Source organism: Aptenodytes forsteri, unplaced genomic scaffold (genome assembly GCF_000699145.1).
Source record: "Aptenodytes forsteri isolate BGI_AS27 unplaced genomic scaffold, ASM69914v1 Scaffold12, whole genome shotgun sequence".
Lineage (NCBI taxonomy): Eukaryota > Metazoa > Chordata > Aves > Sphenisciformes > Spheniscidae > Aptenodytes > Aptenodytes forsteri.
Genome location: NW_008794161.1, coordinates 470,577 through 488,090, shown reverse-complemented (window position 1 = coordinate 488,090; position 17,514 = coordinate 470,577). Strand labels below are relative to the sequence as shown.

Genomic DNA, 17,514 nt, shown 5'->3' with positions numbered 1-17,514 from the left:
GTTGTGGCTTTTTTCTTTTTCTTATAAAAAAAAAAAAGAAAAGTTTTTTCTTTTTGTTTTTTTTGTTTGTTTTTAAATTGTTTTATTCCTCTTGAGGCTCTTTGTGTATTTCAAAAAAAATTAAAATAAAATAAAAAAAAACAAAAATGCAACTCCCTCCCCCCCACCCTAAAACTCTTAAAATCTTAAATATGAAACTAGTGTTTTGCTTTCTCATTAAAATACAGAAAAATGTTTGATACAATACTATGTCGTACAAATGCAGTTGAGTGTTTAGGCCCCAAGCAGGCCTGAAACAGTCCCTGAAGTTTTGAGTATTATTAGTTATTCATTATTACTGTCACAATTTGGAAAATGTTGTTTATACTCAATCTATGGAACACAACTTTACACAGCTACTTGAAAAAAGAACAAAATTTCCTTTTGTACAATACTCTTGCTGTACACAGACTTTATGTCGTATTGTTTAAGTGCTGGGGAGGGGATAAAGTAAAAAAAAGATGCTCCGAAAAAAGATAGCATTGGGTCCTGAAACTTCAACATGATTCTCAAGGCTTAAGAAGCAAATGAAGAGGGGGCCCAGGGGTGGGGGGAGAGGCCACATCACCCACACGCATGCTTGTAAAAATGGAATTAAGTGAGGGGGGAGAGCAGGTTATTTGCCCGCTGAGGAGCTCACTGCTTCCTCGTGCCTTGGGCTGCTCCGTGGCTTGGCTCGGTCGGTCACAGCTTGAGCTGCTGTCCCAAGGGTGGCTTCTGCACAGACACCCACCTGCTGTCCCCATTGCTGGCCATGTGCCACAGCAGTGGCAGACCCATCTCACCAAACTGCAGGGCCATAAGTGAACGGGGGAAACCCACATCCAAAACCCACAGCAGGGGACAGGGCTCATCCCCGGCCATGCCCTTCTCACTAAGGGAACTAATAATTGTTTTGAAAATCTGGACTCGATGGGTCCTTAGCCAGCTGGCAGCAGGGGGAGCCTGCTCTGGCCGCGGCCTAAGCCAGCGTGGGATTCAGCTCAGGTTTAGGATGGTTGGAGGGAAGGTAAAGGCAGGGTGAAAGTGCCTAGGAACTAATCTTGCACGGCTGTCCCTGGGCCCTGCTGAGACTTGCTCTGAGAAAAAGGTAGATGGCAAGGCCTTCCCTGTCCTCCCCAGAGGCTATTTTGGGGACATTCTCGGGGGGGGTTGGCAAGGAATCAAGGAGAAAAGAATTCAATATATATTCAAAATGTGGAAGTGCTAAAGACACTAAAAACCCACGTAACCCCCCAAAAGAAAACAGCACATCTCAGCACAATTAGAAAAAAACAAAAGTCCATGCTCCCCTCTCACAGCTCACAGCTCGCAGGCGTCCGGGAGCAAGCAGGCAATGGCACTGCACACTGGACACTGGAGCGCAGTGGGCGAGAGGGGCGAGCGTGTTCCCTGTAATGTGACACCAGGCCAAGGCTCAGCGCCTTTGGGTTGTCTATTGCTTGGAGCCTGGATTCCAGTTTCCTCAGTTCATTCAATTGACCCAAAAACTTCTTATGGACTAGTCTACCTTAACAAAAAAAACCCAAAAAACAAACAAACAAAAAAAACCCAATAGAAAATGAAGCTTATATTTCTTTGTTTTAGTCAAACATGCTCACTTTTTTCTTTTTTTTTCTTTTTTGGTCGAAACTTAAAAAAATTGGTTTTGTTTTTTTAAAAAAGACAAAACGTGAGGTTTGGTAAACCTTACGCATAGAGACTATACTGGTTTGAGTGGAAAAAAAAAAAAAACAAATGAAAAAACACAAGTGTAAACCTTACTCAATTCAGAAGGGATGAATCTACTGGCTGTGAATTTTTACCACCACAGTCACGGGAGGCTTGAAATAAGCCATAGTTTTTCCACAAGGTCACGCCAACAAAGTCAAGAGGGCCAAGAATCGGTGGGCAAGTTCTCTGTCTTCTCTCCTAAACCAATAGCAGCTGTTGGCTGTGATGTCTTATGCAGATGTTGCAAGAACATTTTGTTTCTTTTTCTTTTCATTTTTCTTTTTTTTTTTTTTTGTGTGCGTGTGTTAAATTGTCTAAAAGGGAGGATATGAAACACTTTGGTTTGCTTTTTCCTCCTCTCCCCCACCTTATTGCACTCTGGATTCTAGTAAATTATAGGCTGCTATGCCCTCACCCTCTGTCCTGCCAGGTGTTTACAGACTGACCCAGATGTGCTGGGGGAGTGGAAGATGAGGGGGACATTTTCCCCTCCCCATAGTATCCAGATTCAATAAACAAAGCTGGAAAGGGCCCAAAAAGCTCAGAGAAGTTTTCTTCTTTTATCTAAAAGTGACTACGAACAGCCAAGAGACTGTAAATGAGCCAGTCCAAGCAGCCAGCAGAGCCTCTGGCTCACTGTATTTTTTGCTTTGTCTTTGGCCGAGCTTTGCTTTAACATTTCTCTAGCTGACTTTTGATGGAAGGACGGGGTGGTAAAAATCCCTTAACTTTAATTTAGCTTCTACTTTTATACATTTAATTACTTACAATAAGAGAAAAAAAATGCCTAATCTTTCACTAACCATCTTATTGTTCTCATGAATTCAAGAGGTAGCAAAGGTAACAAGTCTGTCCACACAGACTCGCTCTTTAGTGAGGGAGGAAAGCTAAAAACATACACACACACAAAAAATAAAATAAAAAATAATAAAAAAGTACCTAAGGAACTTGTAGCAAGTCCATCAAACCCCAAACCCCCTCCCCGCCCACCCACCCTAGAATTAACCTCAGACCTTCCAGTTCAAACATTCACATAAACAATGGTTTTTCCTTTAATAAATAAAGTACCTTTAAGCAAAGAATATTCATACGAAACTACTAGAAAAGTAAAGATGACCCCCTGCTCACTGAAAGAAATTCCCAGGGCATCCAGTCCCTGTTCAGTCATGGGTAAGGCAGAAGAGGTTTGTGTGTTTTGTGAGAAAAGGTGGCGTGTGGTTACGTGTGCCAAGGATAAAGGTCAAAACCAAAAGAAGGAGGGATGGTGAGGAGGCATCGCCATTTCTTTAAGTGAAGCACTCTAGCTGGTGCACACCTAGGTAGACTGCTCTCCCCACCATCACCAGCCCAGGGGAAGGGTGGTGGGTTCCACCACGGCTATGGCTTTCCCACAGTATCCAAAGGGGCTGCCAACCCTGTGAGATGGTCCACAGACACAGCTTCCGCGCTTGTGAATGCAACGCTGTGTTATTTCACAGCTACTTAGGCCACTGAAAAGGTGTACTTCATTTTCTTTTTAATGGCAAGAAATGCCCCTACTGAGTTTCGTTTTAAGAGAGGAGGTGAGTGGGGTGACAGCAACACGAAAGAAAGAGGCAGGGAGGGGGGAGCCAGCGGAGGTCTAAAGTTCCCCACGGTCCCCCTACCTGCTTCAGATAATCAACATGCAATGAAGTCAATGTGCGCAAAAAGAAGTGGTGTTTCTTGCCAGATCACCAAGATTTGGAGGGAGAGTTGGACGAAATGCATCAGCTTGGCTGTGGACCTTTCTTTTTTTAAAAAAAGGGAAAAAAGGAACTTTTTTTTTAAAATGTTAAAGCTACATTTGTTTAGGCCTCCCATGACTGAACAGAGTATGGGGAGTTGCCCCCTTTTTTGTTTGTTTTTTTTCTTTTTTCTTTTTTTTTTTTAAGCAGCAAGTCTACAGAAAGGTAAATCACTGCGGATGGGCTCGAAGCTCATTCTGGAGTCTTTGGCTTATGTGGGAGAGGTATGCATTCGCAGGTGGCTGATCAGATTGCGCTGCTGGGTAAATTTCCCACCACACAGTTGACATTCGTAAGGTTTTTCTCCTGAGTGGACACGCATATGCTCTGTCAGTCGGTACTGCCGGGTAAAGCGCATCCCGCATTCCTCGCAAGCAAAGGGCTTGAGCCCTAAGTGGCTGCGCATGTGCCGTGTCATGGTGCCCCGCTGCGTGAACATCTTGCCGCAGATGTTGCAAGGGAAGGGCCGCGTCAGCCAGTGAGTCTTCTCATGCTGCCGCAGCGTGGCTGGATCCTTGTAGCTCTTCTCACACACTGAACACTTGAAGGGCCGGGACTCTGCGGCGTAGGACTGGTTGGGATTGGACAAATCCTCGGCTTCATCCTTGCCGCCGTACGTGCCTTCCTCCTTGATGTAAAGGTCTTCCTCGGTGTGCGTCTCCACATGGGCATTGAGCTGCTCGGAGCTGGGGAAGCCTTTGCCGCAGGGGATACAGACATACAGGTTGTCACCGTAGGCCACTGGCTCAAACCCCTCCTGCCGGTAGACATAATTGGCACTAGTATGCCCGCCACTCTCACTCTCGCTCTGGCCGCTGTCGTCACTGTTCTCCTTACCATTTTCCACCTCTTCCTTACATGGGTAGGGTAGGTCTGCACCGTAGGCCCCAGCCAGACTCCGCTCCACGGACTTGGATAAGGGCCCCAGCAGGATACCGTTGGGCAGCCCTTCACTCTCGTCCCTGTCTTTGCCCCCCTCCTTTCGGTCAAAGGCATTGTCTTTCTTGATCCACTCCTTCTTGCGGGATGAGTGCCGGAGGCCCTTGCGCTGGCTGCTCTCCGTCAATGAGTGGTGGCACTCTTCGCTCAGATCCATCTCCATGGGGTCGCTGCTGTCCGCCATGCTGTGAGGGGCTCCGACTCCAGACTCGTCGAACGATGAGGCACTGTTGGCTGCGGGGGCTGAGGCAGATTGGGGAGAGCCATGCTGGCTTTCACTGTGCTGCGTGTCATCGTGGGAGGCTGCAACAGGGAGTGATGGGCTTTTTTTGGACAGGTCGAGGCCTAGCTCCTGGTCGCCGGTGCTCCCATTCGCACTGCTGCCCCCACCGCCATTCTTACTGGCTCCCCTGCTTAAGGAGTGACAGTTCTCTTGGTTGGAGCTGCTGATGAAGACCTCGTCATCGGAGAGCTTTCCCTTTGACAGCTCCTTTGAGTGCGAGCCCTTCAACCCCTCATTTGACCCTGAATAGCGAGCTTGGATGACCGAAGCAGTGGAAAGTCTCTGACTCCTGGCAGATCTCCCAACACCAAGGCCACCGGCCTTGCTAGCAAAGGACTTGCCATTCCGCTTCAGCTTCTTTCTGCAGAGAGCTGCCAGGTCGTGCAGTTGGAGGTAGCTTGCTGCGGTGAGGAGAGCATTAAAGTTCTGTTCACCGGGCTGGTCAGTCGTTAAGAGCTTACCAGTATAAATAAAGTCCAAGATCTGCCGGAACACGGTGGGGTTCACCATGTCCGTGTCTAAGTTAATCAGGTTGTCATGCAGGACAAGGGATTTGAAATACATGCTGCTGGCTGCCAGGATGTTCTTATGGGCACGAAACAGGGCATTTTCTACCACAATGATCACATCACAGAGGAAACCTTTGGCTCGTTGCTGGTTCAGCTGCAGTAGCAGTTGTTTGGCATGATTTGGCAGTTCCATCTCCACCTTCTCTTCCTTTCACCTTCACCTTACCACCTGCAAAACAGGAGGATGAGAGGTGTGAACCTGCTGTTTCCACTTGAACAAGGCTACATTTAATAGACTGGCTTAACACAGGGCAGTCTATGTTAGACTTGACACTGACTAAGGAGCTCTGGGTACATTCAGCCCTGCAAGCTGTGATCCTGCTTAGAATACAGAGAGAAGTATTTCTCATGCTAAGGTTTGATTCAAGTCTTTCAAAAATGAGATTTGTAAATATCTTTTTACAAAAGCAATCATTGGCTGGAATTACTATTCAAAAGATACCAGCAGAAAACAATAGTTAGGTACAGGGGAAAGCTGTTTCCCTCTCCTGACACAAATCTGAAGGGAGAATGGGGAGCAAGAAAAAAAGGAAGAAGAAAGAAGCATCTATTTCACTGCCATTTGCATATCTGAGCATGTAAAATAATAAGCGTAAGCTGCAGCTTCCCTGCTTTAACATGTAGTTTGTTTCTTGGCTCTTACATGTTGAAATCTTACAACACCCAGCTGCTCTGGGGTTGAGAAAATTACATGTAGCAACTAAATCCATTGAAGATGGAATTAATCACACTGAGGTGTGAATGGGAAATCTCCTTAAGAGTACGAAAGGCTGCTTTAAAAACCACCCGCCTGGCAATGTCCATATCCCAATCCATTGACATGAAGGGCTAGAATCAGCCCTGAACTGGCTGAAATTCAGGATGCTGAGCTAGCTAAATGCCACCAAATGTCTTCAACGATCTGAAACTGTTTTCTTAAGTTAATTCTGCCCCGCCTTTAGTTTTGAAGGAATTTTGCTTAAACTGATAGTCAAGTAACCTATCTCAAGTTACAGTCTCTCTACCCTGAAGTACTGAGAAGAGAATAAAATTGTGGTTACCTCTGTGTAGTTCATGTATTTCACAAACAGTATTCACTATGTATTTTAGTTTACATATTTCTATTGGCTTTCCCAGTAGTATGGGCTGTATGAAATACCTAGTTTGAGGCGTATCAGAACTAATTGCAATTTCATGTTTGGTAGATACTACAATACATAAAAACTAGAATTTAAATCAGGGGCTGTGTTCAAGAATCCAAGATAATTTTTTTAACTTTTTTTCTTGAGTTTTTTCTTTGAAAGTGCCAACTACTACTCGTAATGGGCATTTATCTGTTAAAGTTGATTTAAAATAGTTTCTGAGGTTCAAATGTAAGAATTAAATACCAAACATATGACAGCCACCTTTAGCCTTCCACTTCCTTCCTTCCTTTCCCAGTTCATCTTATTATTGAAACAGATTTCTCTTATTGAAGGGGGAGCAGGCCATAAGTCTATAGAAATGAAGAGCTTAAATTTTCTCTTAAAATCATCATCAGTTAATGTTTTTATTGCTTGTGAGTCCCATTACCACATTCTGTCCCATCAGATTTCAAATGATGAAGCATTAGACTGCATTATCTTCCCTTTGTGTCAAGTATGTGTACACAAGAAAAAGAAATGAGGAGTGATACTGTCAATATTAAAAATAACCTCCCTCAAACCTGTAACCACTAACCAGTGATAAATAGAAAGATTTGATTTGGCAGAAAGGTAGTAAATTTACATCATCCATTTCTGCACAACAAAAAGATTTTGCTTTATGAAAAAAGCTACCAAAAAAGTAAACAAATGCAATTTTTCCTCCGATTTTGCTGCCTGACTAGCCTCATACTTACACTTTTACCAACAGATCTGCCAAGCAGGTGCCTCCCTTGTTCCACAGGACACATTTCTTCATTTGGTTAGCTGGTCAGCCTGGTACTTGCTTACACATTTGGTAGAATTTTGTGGCACCTGTTCAGTGCACCAGCACCTAATTCAGCATCCACACAGATCTCAGTGGCTTGTCACCTTGACCCACTGCTAAAATGGCTGCTCTGCTTTTCTGTTCTATATTGTTTCAGCAATGGATGGGAGCCCAAGAAGACGGTGGATTCACCACTGTGCCTTTGTGCACATTAATGTTGTTCCCAGAGGTGGCTGGCTTTAGAAAGGGTGGCAGCCAAAAGGAGGAAATACAGGCTTGCCACGGTGCTAGCCAGCTATTTCTTCGCCATCTATAGTGTTTCTGTCATAGAAACTCACCCTGCAGCATCACAAAAACATGACAGAGACAGGGATTACCACCACTGAACAGTGTTGAGCACTTTAAAAACAAGTTTTGCTGTAACTAGTTACATCAGAGTTGCAGCACGCAGGCAATGTGTCTGGTTCTAGTGGCTTGCTTCCAGAATTGCTGATTAAGAGGAAGAAGCAACAGCACAGAGGCACCAAATATCCACTTTTATCTAGCCAGGCCAGTAAAAGCACTTACTTCTGGGTCACCGAGATATATTGATAGGGAAGGACAAAAACATGGCTTGCAACATAACACAGCATCTATATATATATAAATGCATCCTGCTCAAGAATAGCAAGAGACAGCCTGCTACTACACTATTTTCGCTACAAACATAATGGTGCTTCTCCATGCACATAACACACAAAATCCCTGGATATGATTTTTAATTGTTCCATAAAGGACAAATACGGTAAAGGAAAGGAAACAGCACAGCCAATATTTTTTGCCTAAACAGACTAATAAAAAAAAAAGTATGTTACTGAAGTAAAAGCGAGCTTATTTCCCATTCATGTGGCACTTGAAGCAGAGGTCTAGAAATCTCTGTATACGTGTTTGTCTAAGCCTTTGCAAAGAGTCAAGGCTTGCTGCAGCTACTAATGGGAAATATTTTTCAATTTTAACTTCTGTTTGTTTTTTTCTTTCTGCCTTAAATGATATTGAAACCAGGTAATGAGCCTGCAGGGAAAGCCCTGGAACAGGGGTAGAATTATAGTTCTGCTTTTCACTGACCTTCGTAAGGAAGATAATGTTATTATTAAACCGCAGTATGTTCTGCAGCATAAAAATTAGCATAGTACTAGTTGTTTAAATTACCTTTATTTATCTCACATGTCAAATTTTACAGAAGTATTCATGTTCAGTAGGACATAAGTATGAGGTAGGTTATTACCTTTAGTAGATTTGAAAAGCGGTGATCAGGTATAAGCACTATAACACTGCCTATCAAATTTGAATTTGTTAGCTGAAGCCTAACATGGATTTAGCAACCCCAACAAAATGAATGTAATGGAACAAGGCAGCAAAACCTTCAGCCAAGTTTAGATCCCCATGTTTAAAATTTTGCCAGAATTGCCCACTGAGGGCTTTTGCCAGGACAGCAACATGGGTCAGAGAACACACCTTTGACTGACGTACCTTTGTTGACAAAAGCTTTATAGCATCAACCTGGCTTGTGTATCTTGTGCAGTCCTGAACAAAAATAAATCCATTCCAGGTATTTTCCAGAGCTGACCAGTTACAAACCCTTCTTTAGCAATGATGCATTTCAGAGGTGGGGGAAGAGGGGTGTGTTGGAAAACTTGTTAGCGAAAGAGAAGCAGGCATTATTCCTTAATCTATGGCATTCCTAAGATCTCACTTCTAGCTGAAAGCATGGGACCAAAGACAACTACGAGGTTAAGTCCAGTATAAAAGTTAGCAGATCATCCCAACAAATGGCAGGTGCAGCCTTACAAAGGCCTTGCTATCCATTAGTTTGCAGAGACTGGCTCTTAACAAACCCTGAACATTTGGATAACATCACCAACAACAACAACAACAGCAGCCCCCAAAAGCCCTGAAAAATCACAGTGGTTTATATTTCTTGTATCTCAGTATCATTTTTAAGAACTCTTCATTTCTGTTCTCTGCAAAAAGATAGAAAAAACCATACTCCCAGTTCAGAGGAGCCCTGGCTCAGAAAAGGCTCAGATGCATTTCTAGTAAAAAAACCAAACCCCAGACCTCAAGAATATGTAGATGTCTCACTGGGGCCACAGCCTTTTCTCATTGAATTTGGTGTGCAAAATTTCACTCCTTTGCATTTAAAACAGGATCACAGAAGGCTTTGGACAAATAGCATTAGAGATGGTCTTTTTTCAAATTCAGGTTGCTTCCTAGTCATTCAAGACATATAGTTTTCAGAGCAGTGAACCTGCTCAAATGTTCTTGTGCAAGTAGGGAATGAAGCAAGACTGAGGCTCTCCACTACCTCCACCATGACACTGAGACACAGCACATGCAAAGACATGAAAATACAGGGCACAAATCACAGAATACAGTAATGCTGCAAGCAGGTGCCACACATCAAACAAAGCTTCGCAAGCTAAGAGCTGATAGCGTCTTCATAAGCAATATTGCCCAAGGAGCTGGGTAACTGTGAGCTGCTGTGCCCAGCCTGGGGCACACTGTGATCCTGTGGGCATGAATATTGTGCAGAACACACAGACTGCTCCAGGAGCTGTGCTGCTCTCACTGTAAAGCAGGAAAAACTTAATTTTCTCTCAATTTCCATAAAGACTCTGGATGTCACAGAAAATTAGGTTGCCAAAGTACAGGAGAAGAGGAATCCCTTCACCCCTTTCAATAGTATAAAATCTACATATTCACTACAGATTTGATTCTCTTTAATATCACTAAATCTCTTCCTAAAAGTAATTGCTGAATGAATGCTAAATGTGTTATCTTAGCAACCTCTGGCAGGAGATGCTATTTGATTTCGTCTCTGAGTTATAGATTGCAGCATATGGATATTGTTTACCTTTTAAGAAGCAACACCAGTGAAGCAAAGAATCAATCAAAAACAGATCTAAGGAATCACTCATTTCACGTAGAGGATTTGTGGATGGATGAGAAGGCTAGACACCGAGCACCTGAGCAGTGAACTAACAGTACTGCAGATAAAAACCAACAAAACAGATTAGATGTGATGTATCAAATTTGATGCCGTTAAAGCGTTAGCCTACTGTGCATGTTATAATATACCCAGGAAAAGATAATGGCCTGCTTACTTGTTTCTCCACCTTCCCAAGTAGTTGTGCTGCACTGAGCAGACACTGCAGCAGTGAGCATGGGGAAGAACAAGACAAAATTAAATCAATTATTTCCTACATTGCTCTTTCCCATCAATTTACTTCTGACATTAAAAACGCTGTGTCCAGCTGCTACTGAATCTGGGTGAAACTGAAACGGATGACTTCTGCACCCTTCAGTTTCAGATGAACTAACTTTTTTAGAGCACTTGAAGACCCCACTGGGAAGACAGCTTTCCTGTTGCTCACTGGCTCATCTGATCTTCCTCTCCCCACATCCCAACAGAACCTATTTCCAGGACTCTCCCGAGGTATTGGTGAGGTGGGCTTTCATGGCCACTAACCTTCCCCCCCAGGAGCTGCAGTTGGCAGGTCATTAGCCCATGCCTTGTAAAGGTATTCACATTCCAGAGCAGCAGACACATGGGGAGGAATGCAGGAACTGTGTTAGTCCAAATGGTTCCCTATCCCCAGCCTCTGTGAGCAGGCAGACAGCCAAACTCAGAAACAGAGGCAACATGCATTTTCATCATTGGCAGTGGAGCAGCAAAAGCTCTGTGAGGTGGGCTCCAGCAGAAAACAGGATACAGCACCCTTGTTTTTCTCACAGGAATATCTCTCACTTCAGAATAGGTAAGACCAACGTGTCAAGTTACTCAGGGAGAGGTCTGCAAAGCCTGGGGAAGGGAGAGAAAGCGACATGCAGGACAGAGCAGGATGTGCAGCTGATGTTGCAGGTGTGGACATGGAAAGGAGAAGGAGAATGGAGGATCATTTCACAGAGGACACCACCGCAGCAAACTTAAAGTGGCCCTTGCTTAGTTTGTTACATTCCAATTAGTGCCAGGCAGAACTGCCCTCCCAGCTCCCTGAAGCAGCTCTTGCAGGACTCCCGTAGAAACAGTGTAGCTTTGCTTATGGACACAAGCACCTGTTCGGTACCTCTGTGCGGCAACGTTTGGACATTAGGTACGTGGGCAATACATGCTCAACTGCTACCAGCTCCTGGCCCAAAAAGGAGAGAAGAAAGAGAGTCAGATGATTTCCCCAGTCCCTTCTCTTTCCTGTTCTAGAATAACAAGGAGAGCCTGACATGGCTAGGCCCTTCTCTACCGCATGGCAAACTGCCCAGGGAAGGGGAGTCTCCATGGGTGAAAAGGGTAGGGGCCCTGTGTGCATGAAAGCACTAACATCAGGAGAGCAAAGTGATTTCCAGTCAGTGCAAGGCTGCAGCAAAGCAGGAACACCTTGCTATACAAGCTGAGACTACGAGCAGTAGAATGCAGATTAACCACTTGGTTGCCGCTTACCATGCCAGGTACATTGGGCTAAAGGCACCTCCATCCAGTGCTGCCCGACGTGCCAGGTACATCCCATGATGTTCCATTGAAATCACAACAGGCCATCAATAGAACGTGGCTGCACGGATGCAGAATGGAGAACCAGCAGGGACGCTGTTAAATGCAATTAAAAAACTGCAATCAAAATTGAAACGTACATTTTAAAATGGTCACCTGCCTTAAATATGTAACTACTAGAACAACCTCCCCTCCACCCATCTCCCCAGAACTGCTGAACTGCCACAGAAACAGAGCAGAAGGCCTCTGCAAGTTTCTTGATGACTCTCTCTGGCCACCTCCATTCAGGACTCCCAACGGCACTGAGCTTCGGGGGGACCAGTCCATATACATCCAAGAACAGCAGATCCCAGGATGTCTGCACCAGCTTCCTTCTGCCCAGAAATTCAGGCAACTAAATATCACCATTTAGAAATGCCTCTACAACGAGAAAAGCCTGGCGCCAGAGCTTCATGGTCTCGTTCCCCACACAGTACAGTCAATGGAAGAAACACTTAAATGCTGATCCTCTCTGTTGTCCCCATTTCCCTGTCCCCCTTCCCAAGCCTTTGAAGTCCTGAGATGTTACGGCATTGAGCCAGGCTGGGTCCTTTGGCTTTTGTTACATCTGTGGTGCAAGACGGGAAAAGAAAATACTGTGTACCCTCTCCTATTTATAATGATGCTTCACTGATAATTTAATCTACATTCTTGGAGACTGGAGATCAAGTTCATTCATGGTGAACTGCAGCTGGTATGAGAGTTGCAAAACTGAAGATCTGTAATTCCACCCTTCCCTGCCCAAAGGAAAAAGCAACAACATATTTTCCATGTCAGGGAAAGGCACATCCCACAGACAGACAGCTTGTCAAACCTAGGGTATCCTCTGCAGTGTGTATCCTCCTTCCCCCAGAGTTCCTGTAATCAGCTCTGGCAGGGTTATCAAAGAGGGTAGTCTCAGGGTAGATGCTAAGCACAGGTCCCTATCTACAAGTGGTGATACTCCCCCAGTGGAAAAAAACAAAACAAAAAAACAGAACAGAAATAAGCCTGCAGCCTCGCAGGGATTTAAAATAGGTTTTTAGACCCTCATGGCGAAGTGAAACTTCTGCATAGCTCTTGTCACATTGATGGCTGCATGTCTCCGGCTGGGCTGCTGGAGATAGAAATCTTACATTTAAAAAGTTAGAGGAATATTATCATTTCAACCTTAAAAGATAAAAGGCCAAATGAAAAAGACATATAATAACAAATGTAGTTAGATGGGAGAGAACGTAAAGGAGGACACTGGCCTGGCAAATAGAAAGTGCCTTCATGAAAAGGACACTGAATGTAAGGAGACAGTTCTTCATTCTTCCTAGACATCTGCTGGGCTCAGACCCAGGACAGTGTTCCCATCATTTCCACCTGCATTCTTATCCCCACAATTCTGTAACTAAATCCCTTTCACATTGAACTAATAGGTCTTTTGTATTCAGATCACCCTGTTTTGACTGCTATAGACTGAAGATTTTTAAATCTTATCAATACAATGAAGAAGTGAAATGTAAGCGTTTGCTTACTGACCTGGGCTATGCTGAGCCAAGAGCATTTGCTGAACTAGTCTGAACGGACCACTGCCAGCATGAACAGGCCAACCCACATTTAAATAGTGTGCAACTTTAAGCATAACGGGCCAGAGCCCCAGGGATTTTGAGCTCCCCCCTCTCCAAGAGATCACACACTCTAGACTACATACGAGCAACATACTACTGGCTGCATCTGCCACCATCAGGACTCTGAAAAACACTCAGCAATACCAGCAATACTCAGCTTAAGAAAGGCTGAATGCTGCGTAAAGGTATTTCTTGGACAGGTTTCGAGACAGCAGCTCAAATGCAGATTTACACCCAGATTACAGCAATTTGCTTCTTGCTACAGTGAAGCAAGAATCTCTTCTCCATAGTTTTATTTCCCCTCTAGGGCAGAGATTAGCAGAGAACTGCTTAAAACAAAGGTATTTCCTACTGTTAGAACATCACACTGCAGTCAGAATTGAAGCTTCCTGCCAATTCCTAAACAGAGCCCTTGTATATTATACATTTATTTTCACTGCTGACATGAAGGAGCCTAAGACTACCCAAACCCTTTAGTGGGAGGAGAAGAGAAGAGGCATGGACATTGCAGATCTTGTCAAGCAGAGCCAGGCACTAAAAATTCCTGCATATCTGCAGAGCACAGTTGATCTCAGGAACACAGCAGTGGCACAAAACAAAAAGCCTCAGAAGCTAGTGAGCAGCAATAGATGTTGGGCTTTTCTGCAGCCCTGCAGCAACTGAGCAAGCTCAGCTCCAACTGTACCTGCATTGCAAGTGGTAAAGGCAGCTCTGATGTCCCATGCTAATCTAGTGACTCCTTCTTGCACTAAAGTACCCACATATTCAGTGGCGTAGCTCAGCTCACACAGGAGGAAGGATACCCTCTACCCATCCACCAGTTAAGGCCCCTTTGGTATGCAAAATTCCTCTTTCCCAGCTACCTTTGAGCCTTGATGTATAGAATTCTCCCTTTGCAATGCAAGAATTTAGGACATGACTAAAGGATAGTTGCTACCTCCTAGCTAATCCTAGAGAGTGTTAGGCAGAATCAACAACCCTATGAATTACATGGAGTGAGAAGATGCTTCTGGTCCTAAAAGCTTGGGACCTGTCCTTCAGTGTGGTAGGCCAGAGCTGGTGGAGGATGCACAGGGTGGCAGCTTCATGCTGGGCATTGCTCTGGGGGCAAGAGCACACAGCACTGTGGAGAAGAAGGAACATCATGACCCTTTTCCAACTTTTCACAACTGTCTTAACAGCACCCTCCCAGTTGCAGCACAGCTTTAGGGCTCTGAGTCACCACAGGTACAAGCTGATAGCTGGGTTGTGAAATGCAGCAATACTGGAGCAAATGCACGGCCCTTTCAGCTGTCCCTGCAGCTGGGGAGGGATCTCCAGGACAGGGATGAGGCAGGCAGCTGGGAGTGTTAAATCCACTAGCGATTGTGACTCAGACCCCTTAGTTACAGGGTTTGTTAGAGCAAACAAGGCCTCAAAGTACTGGGAGAAATGGGAGAGAGTTTGATAAAGATCCTCCTGATTGGCCTGCTTATTTTTATTTCTTGTGTGGAGTCAGCAAACTTTTCTGCAGAGAGAAGCAGTCTGCACAGGAGTATCTATGTACAGAATACTGCTAATACTGTGAACTTGTTGCAATAGTTAACACCGAGCTTCATGCTGAGGGTTGCAGGACGAACATGGGTAGTAACAGCCTTGGACTAAAATACCATCTCTCTCACCACATGCCAGATACCACAGAAACAAACTTTGCTGTCTCATTTTCTTCTACAAGACCAAATCTCATTCCCTTATCTCATGCATACCTGCAACTGCAGCAGCAGTTCTCCTTAACATAAATAAACAATACCTTACATACAGCACCTTTTGAGCTTTATCCATCATTTTTTCTTTTTTTGCCAAGAACTGACCATGTACTCAGCCCTATATCTCCCAGAGAAATCTTTGTCTCTAAGCTCCATTCCTGTGAAGCCTTTCAAGCAAACCAGTGTTTAAGAATCGGTCCTGGCAGTATCAAGACTTTACTGCCTGCCAAATGTCCCTCCGAATCAGATGCTTAACTGATCATCCTGAACCCTCCCTCATACATTTGGTTCTTTGCAACCACCAAAAAGTGTTTCTGCAACTCGGAGCCTGGCAAACGAGAGGATGCCAGAAAGCCACTATTGCTTGTAAAAGCAGAAGGACTAACAGACTCAAAGTTTTGCAAACTATCTGCACTGCATCCAAAGCTGTCCAAGCTGAAGATAACCTAAGGGGGAAGCAGGGTTTACTCATTTTCAAAATTCTTCATTTCTTTGGCTGCCTCTCCTCAACCATTGCTTGTCATTTTGACTTGTTTTATTCCTCTGTCTTCCTCACTTGAGACCTCAGACTTACTTTAAACTCAGCTCACAGGCTGCAAGGAGGTCACTCTACTTATGCTTCCAAAATCCACCTCTTCCCAGTAAGGCTCCCATCCTGCCATCCTTATCCTGCAGCACTGCACAACAGTGGTCCAGGGCTGCAGATATCTCATGCACATTTGGCCAGCCTTCTCTGTCAGACAGTTTGTCAGCTTTGGGGATTACAGCCCCAGGTACGTTATGAAAGGCAGCCCAGCAAGGTCATGGGGTGTTGAAAACTTTGCTACAAACCAAAGCAAAGGATCTTCCTCCTTTCCTTCCTACACACTATTCTTGTCAAAGTCAAGGATTTTCTGGCAGTCCTCAAAACACACAAATTATAGGCTCTTGTTATGAATCAAGACTTAAAACATCTCTCCATTTAAAAAAAGTGGAAGGGGAGGAGCGAGGCAGAGGGGAAGGTACTTTTGCCCCAGGTTTGGTTTTGAAAAGGGGATTGGCAGTCTATGCATATGCTTTACCCTGTAATCTGGAAGCTCCTCAGGACAGGACCCCTAGAAGCATTCTATACTGAACTATATACACACCCCACAGCAAAAGAACCACCGGCTCCCTGCATCCGTTCCAGTCTGCTCAGCTTCTCCTAAATCAACACTGCCAGAAGGCAAGACAGCACTATAACAAATTAGCACCACTCACAATTTGTTGAAGTTGCTGTTCCATTGTTTGTTTATTTAAAACGCGCGCGCGACACACACACCTAGAAGCATTCTATACTGAACTATATACACACCCCACAGCAAAAGAACCACCGGCTCCCTGCATCCGTTCCAGTCTGCTCAGCTTCTCCTAAATCAACACTGCCAGAAGGCAAGACAGCACTATAACAAATTAGCACCACTCACAATTTGTTGAAGTTGCTGTTCCATTGTTTGTTTATTTAAAACGCGCGCGCGCACACACACACACACACCTCCCAAGCTTGCTCTCTGCTGCCATCACCCAAACTCCAGATTTGTAGTCTCAGAGAGAGAGGCAAGCAAAGGCTGTGGATTAAACCCATGCAGAGCAACAGTCACTGCACTGGGTCTCTGCCTGGGTTTTGCTCTTTCACTACAAGCAAAACAAAAGAATGCCCACACTGTTCCAGCCTGGAAGATCAAGGTGTCGAAATCCTTATTTCGGCACTTGACTAGGAAAGTGTTGTTAGGAAAAAGAAAGAGCCACAGGCTTGAAAGGACCCAGCACTAATAAAACTCTTAGTGCTAATGCTATTTATGAACATCCAAGGGATAATGTGCACCCCTTATCAGCCCACAAGATTATAAGAGCTTTAAAATAGGAAATGTCTTATTTCATAAAGCACTGTATAAGTTTACAAAGAATAGTATTAGTGGTAATAAATAATTGTCAAAGTAGAGCAAAGAGGTGGCTGTAAAACCTAAAAAAGTACCGCCATACCCATTTCATTCCAAGCTCTGGGTAGTAATACTGTAGGTTGACTGGTTGTTCTGACTTGATTTACTCTTATGCACCAATCTGTTTTTATTTTAAGAGATTATTTGGGAAATGTGCTATGCTTTTGTTTACACTGGAGAGATTAATGTTTATCACGAGATGATCACTATACGGGTGATTTTGAAAAGCTGTAGTAGATTCTTATCGTTGCACCAAATACAGCCTAATTTGCCAGCATGTATCTGTGTGCCAGCAATGATTCCTTTACACAGCATTTCTATCTGTGGGCACCTACTCCATGCAGAGCGCCCTGCTATCTGAGCAATTGCTCACCAGTTGCATCACGTAGCCTATAGAGACAGCTTCTCTTTCTTTTC

At 44.3% G+C, this 17,514-nt stretch overlaps 1 protein-coding gene across 1 annotated transcript in view; it reads right to left on the bottom strand.

Moving 5' to 3' along the window:
- Positions 1-3,653: 3,653 nt before the first annotated feature.
- Positions 3,654-17,514, bottom strand: part of HIC2 (HIC ZBTB transcriptional repressor 2) — a 32,963-nt gene continuing 19,102 nt past the window's right edge. Inside the window, exons 2-3 of the mRNA XM_009280846.2 lie at positions 11,713-11,856; positions 3,654-5,478 (exon numbers count right to left, since the gene is read on the bottom strand). Of these exons, the coding sequence (XP_009279121.1) occupies positions 3,730-5,442 (1,713 nt within the window). The 5' untranslated portion in view covers positions 5,443-5,478; positions 11,713-11,856 and the 3' untranslated portion in view covers positions 3,654-3,729. The remainder of the gene's footprint in view (positions 5,479-11,712; positions 11,857-17,514) is intronic.